This window comes from Sparus aurata, chromosome 13 (genome assembly GCF_900880675.1).
Source record: "Sparus aurata chromosome 13, fSpaAur1.1, whole genome shotgun sequence".
NCBI lineage: Eukaryota > Metazoa > Chordata > Actinopteri > Spariformes > Sparidae > Sparus > Sparus aurata.
In genome coordinates this window covers 8,933,765-8,944,461 of record NC_044199.1, presented here as the reverse complement: position 1 = coordinate 8,944,461, position 10,697 = coordinate 8,933,765, and the positions used below count along the sequence as shown (strand labels likewise).

General features: G+C 40.3%; 1 protein-coding gene across 2 annotated transcripts; it reads right to left on the bottom strand.

Moving 5' to 3' along the window:
- Positions 1-2,466: 2,466 nt before the first annotated feature.
- On the bottom strand, positions 2,467-9,969 carry grk1b (G protein-coupled receptor kinase 1 b). Of its 2 annotated transcripts, none has more exons than XM_030438296.1 (8): positions 9,747-9,969; positions 7,010-7,716; positions 6,080-6,207; positions 5,670-5,827; positions 4,406-4,489; positions 4,153-4,277; positions 3,871-4,072; positions 2,467-3,761 (listed from the first exon to the last, which is right to left on the bottom strand). In XM_030438296.1, exons 2-8 carry the CDS (start codon positions 7,706-7,708, stop codon positions 3,478-3,480), a joined length of 1,680 nt encoding a protein of 559 aa, XP_030294156.1. In that variant the 5' UTR covers positions 7,709-7,716; positions 9,747-9,969; the 3' UTR covers positions 2,467-3,477. The 2 variants fall into 2 exon arrangements, with proteins under 2 accessions (XP_030294156.1, XP_030294155.1); XM_030438295.1 differs by having other exon boundaries at positions 9,752-9,969.
- Between the last annotated feature and the right edge of the window lie 728 nt (positions 9,970-10,697).

Here is a 10,697-nt window from a genome sequence, read left to right as displayed (position 1 = left end):
TCCTAATCAACATAATTATTACTATTTAGGTTAAGTTGATTAGATGAGTAAACTTCTGTGGCTTGATTTAGACATCAGCGTTTTTATGTGACTCAACAAATTGACCTATTCCCATGATTACTTCAAAAAATAAAAAAAATGGAAAAATTAGAATCTTCCTGCTGTTATGTGTGTGAAATGAAGAGAAAGTGAATATACAGTATATTTGAAACATATGTGCTGTGCCTCAACATTTTAAACCTTAAAATCTTCAGATTTGAAAAAAAATCAAATGTAGAATAGGTGACATGGTGATGGGATTGACCAGGATGCTGCATAACATCAGCAACAATAACTGCAGTCAGATACAAATGGAACTGATCAGTAAATAAAACCATCTCTTGGTAATCCATTGAGATTACTTTTATCATTTAAAATATTAGGAAATTTGAACAAACCTTTCCACTGAGCTAAATGGAGATGATGATTCATGTGTGGGTTCAGTAATGTGCTCTCAGCAAAAGCTGTTTAAATAATGTAATGTTTGTTTAACTCGGAACAGTCAGGATTTGTGTACTCTGTGTAACGGAGTTTCGGTAAAGTCACTCGTTGAATATGGCCTTATAAATCAATATGATCGATAGCAAAGATTACAGTCCTAGTATGTCTTTGTCTCTCTCAAACACACACTCAGAGAAGCTTGAACAATCCTTGATTTGCATGACAGACCATTACTGGAATGGCAAGGCTCTATAAATGGTGAAATCAAAAAACCAACTCCCTAAGTCTCCACCCCCCCCAGGACTAAGTTCCGCACCTTAGGGGACCGAGCATTCTGTTCTGCCGCCCCTCGTCTATGGAACAGCCTCCCTGAATACCTGAGGGCACCATAGACTGTTGAATGTTTTAAAAAAGGACTTAAAACTTTCCTTTTTAGCAGATCCTATGACCTCTAAGTTGGCTTTGACTTTCAGGTGTTTTTCTTTTACTAATGTTTTCTCTTTAATTGGTGCTTTTCCTGTAGCACTTTGAGTTTTTTTTAAATGTAAAGGGCTTTACAAATTAAATTAAATATATTATTAAATCTGTTGGTTGGTCCACCACTTTAGTTCAAATTCAAATATGTGAACAACTATTGGATGAGTTGTCATGAAATCTTGTACAGACAGTCATGGTGTCCAGATGATGAATCCAAGTGACTTTAATAACCCCCTGACTTTTCCTTCAGGGCCGCCATGAGGTTTAAATTGACTTTTTATGCGTCTTTAAGCACAAATATCTACAAAACTAAAGATAATCCCATCAGCCTCAGCGAAAATTAGTGTTTAGTGCTAATTATCAAGTGTTTGCATGCTAAACTAATATGATGACAGTGATAAATGATATATGGTGATACTTTTTATTAAAATCTTTGTAAGTACTAGTTTATATGAAATAAGGCCATTATAAGTCCTTATATAAAGTGATAAGTTAGAACATACCTGTTTGTCACTTTTGTTGAAATGATGAAAAAGTAAAAGGGCTGTTCTTCAGATTCATATCTTTATCTACCAGTGGGATATAGGCTACAGTATAACCGATGCAGTAATGTAATTACATCTAATCCCACATTAAGGTTTAGGCTACTGCTGAATTGCTCTTAATTTAAGGTTAAGACGAAAGTTAGATGAGCTGTTATTTAATCATTTACCCTACTGTAACCTAAAACACCTCAAGGCAATTTAAACAAACATGACGGTTTTAGTTATTGTTTGTATCACTATAGAAATCAGTTATGTTACCGACAAGCATCAAAGATAAAACCACAGCATCACTTTTATATATGCTATAAAATGGGTTCAGTGCATACATTTTATGTACTGTGTGCAGACATGGCTGTTGCTCGCTCACTGTGCTCAGCATTTTCAAAATTACAGAAAACAAAGATTTTTAAGGTCTTAAGAGTAGCCTGACACATTTAGGGGTCATACTAACATGCTAATGAAGATATTTTATTTGCATTTTGTGTGATTTGGCCCTGCAGTTTCTGAGTGCGACACCACTGTCAAATATAAAAACACAAATCCCAGGTCTTTAACCGTTAGACAAACGTAATGAAAGTGCTAACTACAAACTAAATTCATCACGTCGTAACAATGTAAAACTTGTATCTCGAAGTCAACATGTATCTGACAAGACGCTGTCCTATCAAAGTGATTTTGAAGATGTTATGTTGAGGTCATAAAGTCATATAATAATGCATTAAACTAAGCTTTATTGGCAGTGCATGTCACACATCATCGTGTAAAATTCTTGCTGCTTTATTCAAGAGGTTTGATGAACTCTGAAGATACCCAATGATTGGTTTTGTATGTTTTTATATAGTATAGATTTAGTACTATGTTTATTTGCCTACGAGTAACTGCAAAATGAAAAGTCCAAAACAGTCCTGATACCTAATTGAAAATGATGAATGAAGGTGATTGTAGTTTCGACATTTTGTGAGTATTTATTTTCTTTCCAATACATATAATATGACTTGAAGGCGAGGCTCAACATCCCTTTCAAAAACTCTGCGGCCGCTGAAGCCATGGAAAGGGGACTCAATACATTTTTTTGCTTTGCAAGATTTTATTGATTGCTGTACTCTTCTATCTACAGTATCTGCCAACAATAATAACGTTACTATTTGTTATATAATAAATAAATAAATAAATAGTGATAACATTTATTATATACACAACATACACAACACAACAACAGCTGCTCCTGGCCAATGTCCGGTCACGGGAAAAGGAAATCGAAAAAATGGGATCCAAACAATGTGAAATTGGAAGAGGATCAAGTTGTTGATGGACGAGAGATAAGGACGCTGTGTTTACAACTTTGATGCTTTGGTGCTCACACACGGTCAAAGTTGAAGAACAGTGTTTCCAAGACGTCAAGCTTTTGATATGAAGATGCTGACGACATAATCATCCCCGTCTTGTTGCTGCTGCATACATACACCTTAACACAGATCAAAAAGATTCACTACATATGTTTTTGTATATTTATACATAGTAACTTTGTGTGTTCTGTAGTTTGTGTAGCATTAGGGAGTTTGCAAACGTTCATTTTGTCATGCAGTGCTGTGTTGTATAATGACAGATAAATGACCTGATTTATGTACTTATCAAATAGAATTTAATTTGTCTGTCATTACTGAACACAAATATTAACACGCAGTGAGATTACTGTAGGCAGTAGCAGTGCAGAGATATTTACATTTTTTTCACATATTTCAATGTTATTTTAATGCTGATGCTACTTTTATAGGAACACTATAAATGTTACAACATAAGTACATAATAATATGGATTTAAATATGTAAATACATTTATAATATTCATTACAATGATAACACGTTATCGTTCAAATTGCACATAATACAGATTAGGAGTAACTGGCACCAAATGAGCACACACCAAATCTATATGTTTAATTTCAATTCATTATTTCCTTCCTTCTTCCTCTCTTTCAAAGGAGCACACATCCTCCACCTTTGGTTTCAACGTAGTTCGGGTCAAGGTCGTTGGGTAGCTTGCCGTTCTCTCCCCAGATGTTCATCTCTCCAAACACGCCTGTCTCGATCATCTCCTCCTGCCAGGGGATCGGGACATTGCCAGAGGAAAAGTCATTGTAGAACTCAGTGTCCGTGTTGTCCAGGACCACGCCTTTGATCGTGCTGAATGCGCCCACATCGTCGATATCTTTGGCGTAGACCATCCGAGGATCGGGGATGAATGGTGGAGGGAGCATACCTTTGGATGGAAAACAGAGGAGGTATACAAATGTAAGTACTGCATATTTCTAATCCCTTTTATTTTTACTTCTTTCTTCAACTGATGTGTTTTTGTAGCCATTGCCCACCTGCTTCCAGACGGCCCCAGTTAATATCTTTGAAGAAGGGCTGATTCTTGAGCTCCTCGCATTCATTATTTTTAAACCCAAGGCGTTTGGCTGGGTCCTTCATCATCAGGCCTTCACAAAGATCCTGGCACTCTTTGCTGAACTTTGGTGTATATTCGACTGGATCGTTGATGATCCTGCGGGCTACCTCATCATTCTCAACCTGAGGACAGAAAACATTTTGTATTTGGCAGCAGAGAAAAGTCAAAGTGAGGATATTTTTGTCCATAAAAGTATTTGTACCTTCTCTCCTCGTACTCTAAAAGGCCCTTTGGCAGCAACCATCTCAAAGAGGGTGACACCCAGAGTGAAATAGTCCACTGTGTAGTCGTACTCCTTCTTCTGGATCAGCTCGGGAGCCATGAAACCTGTAATGCATAGACAGCATGATTTCACACACAGTAGACTGTAACATTGACCTGAATTTGAGCATTTTCTTTTCACTGGGCCAGTCTTTGTTTGACTTTACCTTAAAATATTGGATTTGTTCTCTTACCTGGAGTTCCAGCATATCCAGTAGTGTTGTCTTTTCCTGGTGGGAGTTCGACAGCCAGACCCAAATCTGACAGACGGACGTGTCCTGAGTGAAGAGGTTTGGTTTAGAAACATGGCTTACGAACAGATGACGATCTGTTAGGACCATTAATAGAACAACTGATTAATGCTAGATAAAGTCCATTTGAGTGAGTTTGTTTGAGTTTAAGCTCCTGTCTCTTTAAGACCCTCATCCCGAAAAAGCCCAGTCTTCTGTGATTGGTCAGCTCTAACGGGCTTGAGCAGGTCCTGCCCTTCCTGTATCCACATCACTTTCTGAATAAGGGATATGTACATTTCTCTGAGGATTGAGTATTTTGATACTTTCACAGTATGTCTACGCCAGAATAAGCAACCAGAAAGTAATTCATTACCGAAACCTACTATTAGCCGTCTTAGTTACTTTTCTGATCTCTAATAATGTCACTCTATACTCTTTATAATGTCTCACTTTGTGTTTGTTATGTATAAATTGATCACATTTATTCGTATTATTGTTTTTTAGATACTGGATGCATTTGATCAGCAACTTATATCTTTCATTCGTTTGTAGTTTTATTTTTCGTTTTTTATTTTTGTTTGCGATTCAGTTTAGTTTTAGCTAGGTTTCTGAATCCGTTTGCTCGTTTTAGTTTAATTTTAGATTATTTTTTTATGAGTTTTGGTATCAGTTTTACTTTTTTTCATTGTAGGATGAGGGTTATTTGTCAGGGGCAGGATTTAAGATGTTCTGAATTAGTTAATAAAAGCACAACTCTTTGTGAAGGCAGTTGACTCATTCATGTTGACGCAGGAGTCTCGACAAACATTCGCACAAACGCCTCCTCGCGCTTGTTGTGTTGACAAATTAGACCAAAGACTGAAACTGGAGACACTGCCTGTATATTTCATGTATTCTGTAAGTGTGCGATATCATTTTCAGTCTAGTATTTATTTGCATTTCAGTCAACTTTCTCACCTAGTTTTTAATTTAGTTTTAGTTAACTATAATAACCTTGGTTGCATGGTGTGCGGTCTGATCAGATCCACTGAACTGAACCTGTGCCAGGGCGTGTTAGCGCCAAAGCATTAGTAAAGCCAATTACCTTGTTACCCCACTAATTTTGCTTTGGGCTCCCAGATCTAGAGCGGCTGTGATTGTGTTACGACAGTGATCGCGGCTTTGGAGCTGCAGCATCGGTGCAAGTATATAGATGCATGAAAAGCTGCAGTAGGGAATCGCTCACCTTCGTCATCCAGCAGCACGTTCTCTGGTTTCAGGTCTCTGTAGATGATCCTGTGCTGGTGCAGGTGCTCCAGCCCGCAGATGATCTGAGCTGTGTAGAAACACGCTCTCTTCTCATCGAAACCAGGATTCTTTTCATCCACATTATACATATGAAACCTGTGGAACAAAGGTGTAGCACGTTATGTTACTTTCTGAAGTGAAATCAAGAAGAGATTAAAAGATTCTCTGACGTATAGCATGATACACCTGAGGGCCGAGTCTGTATATCAGCTGTGAGCTTTATCTACCTTAGGCTGATTAGTAGAGATTAGAGTACACTGTTCCCATGTTGTTAAGTACAGAAACCAGTATGCAGCAGTGTGTTATAGCTATAGTGCCTCTATACATGTCAGTACTTGTATCGAGCACCTGAGATCTCCACCGTTCATGATGGTCATGACTAGGCAGAGGTCGGTCTTGGTCTGGAAGGCGTAGGCCAGCGTCACAATGAAGCGACTGTGAACTTTTGCGAGGATGCGCTTCTCCACAATGGCTCCCTAAACACGAACCAAACATCAGAGCGTGAGCAAAGAAGAAATGTACAGCGTCAACAAATACACACCTGCCGTCCAGCCACACACATTGACAAAGCTCAGGTGCAACTGATTCAAAATAGCTGCATTCAAGTTGGGTGTCCGCGCTTTTCGGGGCCTGGTATTTTCATTGGCGGCTGTCCATACATTTAGGGCCAACCATGTGCCATGATGAGGTCTAAACTTAGCAACCGTTTTCAGTAAATGCTGATCAGGCAGAAACTTTGGTTAGTATGAAAATCTGCAGACCCGCCATGACACATGCAAAGAGACTTCGTTGAAGCTATTTAGTTACACCTGTGCTTTTTTTTCTTTTCCAGTCTTAATAACTCACGTTTGTTAGTGATGCCTCGTCATGGTTTTGTTTTAAAGAGGCACTATTTGGTTTTGGAGAAGAAATGAAGTAATAATACAAACACATTTTTTCCATAACTGAATAAACAAGCTGTTCTCAGAGGAAATAAAAAGGTACCCAGAACCCTGTTTGAAGTTAGAAAGATCTCGTGTAATCCCACTTGCGCTTTTAGAAGCAGTGGGTTTCAGTCCAGTTATGTGTCTGTATCTCCCTCTGAGCTGCTTTTGAGGCCATGAAGAGAGTTGCAAACTTCTATGCATTGAGCCATTAAAACTAAACCTCTACACTCCCTGGCTAATATTCTCCCTAAACCTGTTCTGTAGACCATGACAGTGCCAGTACAATGAGTTCACTTTTGATAGATTATGAATAGCTGTGGGTTGGACATTAAACATCACATCAGCACTTTACCTCGTAGCCTTTGCGTTTCTTCAGCCTCTTCTTCTCCAGCTTCTTGTTGGCGTACATTTTGCCCGTCGCCTTTGCCTGACAAGCAAACACTTCCCCGAAACCTCCCTTCCCCAGGACCCTGAAGTCCATGAACCACTCCTCATCGACGGGCTGGCTCTCCAGCCACTTGAACTGGACAAAACGCAGGAAGTACATGCTGTTCTTGAAGCCCGCTACGGCGTTCTTCTCCAGGTGTTTGTGCAGCTGCTTCTCACTCTCTTTAAACAGGTCGCCACGGACGTTCTTGTAGTCCTCCTTCACTCGAGCGATGGCCTTCTCCTCCAGAAAGCTGCAAAAATTCTTTGAAGCTGACTCATAGTATTTATTGACTAATTTTTGGGCCTTCTGAACTCTGTCTTTCTCTTGGCATGTGATGTAGTCTCCTATGTCCTTCCACAGCTCACCAGCATTTTTGTGGGTGGCGTCAGTCTCCAGGAACTGTTGGAACAGGCGCTTGCCGATGGGCTGTTTGATGCACATGCTGTCGAAGGTTGTGTCTACCGTTGTCTTCATGTGCTCACAGTCTCTGATGTGTGGGAGTTTCAGCCTGGCGCGCATCTTCTTGTCCCGCATGCTGGCCGCTGCAGCCCCGTCCACGCTGCCTCGGGCTGAGACATAGGCAGAGTTTGCCACCACCGTCTCCAGACCACCGATGTCCATGGCTGCACCTTAGTGTGGCACACACAAAACTAGGAATGAAGCTGCTGAATGTGCAAAAAAAGGCCTATTTTGCACTGAATTTCAAAGGATGCTCATATGACCGTGGCTATGGGCAGTGACTGATTGTATAGTTGTGACATCACAACCCTATGGAAGCCATGTCGGCTCATTTGAAGGCACAGCCTCTGACCATGTTTTCTTTTTCTCTCGATTTCTCAGTTGATTTAGCATTTTGATTTTGACTTTAAATGCATTCGTATAACACCTACATCTGCAACAAGTAAAGAAAGACAACACCCCACTTGCTGCAATACAGGACCTTTAAAATCTTTTTTGCTCCTTTTTATATTTTCAGTAGCAGTTATGGCTCCGTTGAATCTAACATTGTGTTGACATTTTTATAATGTACGTTATCAGTCAATGTGCATTCCAGGGGTTGTTTTGTGTCATTTCAATATCATAATTTCCCCTGAGTCTACCTACAAAGCCTATCTCGGTGCACTTACAGCTACAGAGGATGATATCATCAGCGGAATAAAATTCATTAAAGGTGGAGAAGGAGCAAAGTTGGGATATGCTGCCCCCTTCTGTTCAAAAGACAAAAGTCACCGCAGCTTTGGCTTTTTATTTAGGATGCTACAGACAGGGTGAGAAATGAAGCTTGCGTGCATTGACATGTGCGCACACTCATGCAAGGGGAGGGATTTTGGGGAGATGCAGCATCAGGAAGGATAGCATTACTTCACACTGAGCAGCCTGGAGTCCCTTCACTTCCTCCACCTGGTTCCTTTCCCTGTCCTCAGTTCTGTGCATTACCTAATTTTAAATGTTTCCAAACGCTTAAATATATTGTTAAAGGAAGAAATGTTTTACTCCTCGGCCAGATTCTTGTCTGTTTAAACTGCCGATTTGCATCTCGGTATAGATTTATTGTTGTATTATTAAATATGGGTGCAAAAAGGGCAACTGAAGAAAGAAGCTTTCATTTGCTAACCCTGAGAGACAAAAAAAGCAAAAAAAAAACATGGCCCATGCATGCATTAGACTGGGCAGAGGATAACCTCTGCAGCTAAACATTATTAATCTGTGCTGCAATATCTCCTGCTTCGTCCTACTCATTGCAGTGCAGCATGCAGAAATATACATCTGCATGCAACAAAGTGGAACAGGAAATGTAAAGTGGAGCATCCGTTTGGCTGAATGGAGTCTTTGTTGGTGAATATCTCATGTGTATAAGCTCATCTGTCTTGACCTGCAACATGTAGACCTGAAAGTGATACTGTTGGCTTTGCTTTCCTGACTCGACATAATCCAATTGACACCGACTGTTGATACCAACAGATTTACGTAGACATGATTGACCTGCTTGTTAATGTGCCTACATTTTTACACTCATTTTTATACGCTTCAGTGAACACGTGATGATATCATCGCGGGTAAATGTTATTGCTGGTCCACGTGGATTGCAGCTCTTACTCATCGAAATAAGTTATTATCACCAGACAGTGGCGGTTCTAGACCGGTTTTAATAGGGGGGCCGGCTTTTTTGTTAGGGGGCACATACAACCCGGGAAAAGACAAATCCCTCATTCAGATAAGGGATACATGAGACTTCAAACAATGTTTATATTTTCAACAACTTTGATTGGGTAGTAAACTGCTGAGACACTTTATTTCGTCCTTTCCCTTCAGTAAAAAATCAGTGCAAGAAATCTGTCATTGTATTATTGATGCAGACTCCCTGTCGGGGGGGCCACAGGGGGGTCCGGACTCAGAGTTACGGGGGCACTGGCCCCTGTTGGCCCCCCCCTAGAACCGCCCCTGTCACCAGAATCTACAGAATAAAGGGACATTTGTAAAAGTTAAGATGATGTTAGGGTTTAGTTTTTACCTGTAGATAATGAACTGTGGTCCGGCATGAAAGAAATGATTTACCTCGCATAGCTGTATCACTAAACAGCTGATTTTGTTAAGAAAGACAGTATTTTACATCACAGTTGATACCATGTACAATTAATATTGACCGTGCAGTACTCACTGTACCTTCTTGCTGTATCAGGGAGTCAAATGAAGTCTTGAAAGCAATAGATTAAATCCAACTGGGGCGCATCAAGCATATATTTTCTTCTCGTCTTTGCTTCCTGTTCTTCTCCATCAACCACAACAAACAGAAATGATCTCCATCCTTCAGGGTCTACAACAAACGTTTTCCAGAACGCTTTACTTGCTTTCCAGGCGGCAGGGCCTTTTCCTTGCTTCCCGCAGTGTGGTGTGTTGAAAAGGTTGGGGCATCAGGTGAAGGTTTTACCCTGCCCCTGAAATCCTACTTGGACGTTCATTAGCTTGCGAGGATTACACCCTAACGTTATTGGAGGGAGCAACTTGACAGATGCTATTAGTGTAACTCAGCAGCAGGAGTGATTACTGATGAGGAATCCCGCACTAGTTTAGAAGACATCCTTTTGACTGTTCATCACAGAACTCATGTTTGGTTTCATGGAGGGCATATTTCATATATAAATGGGAAAAAAATATGATCCTTGGTTTGGGATTAACACTAACCTTGGACGATCATTGTCTATTTTCTGTGACTAAACTACTGTGTTTTGAGCCAGACCATCATAAGAGAATTGTGAGTAACATCACCACAAATTTTCCCTTCATTTGGCCACACAATTTGTTAAGTGATGGCCCTGAAACAGGCTGCAGATCCCAAAAGTGGATTGTCTCCTTTATGGGCCAAAGAGCACAACACTGCCCAAAGTCTTTAACCTCTGAACTACTTTCTGAGCTTAGCTGTGAGAGAAAATAGTCCGGATTCTCCATATCTTTACAAAGACGTCCATCCGTGCGCAAACAGGCAAGAAAGACATTAAGCAGGTACATTACAAAGTGAGCGGATTTGGCGGCTGGTTGAAACGGAGAAGGGGGATTTAGATAATGCAGCCAAAGAGCGCAGAAACAATACCTAGTAGCAGAGAAAGTATCT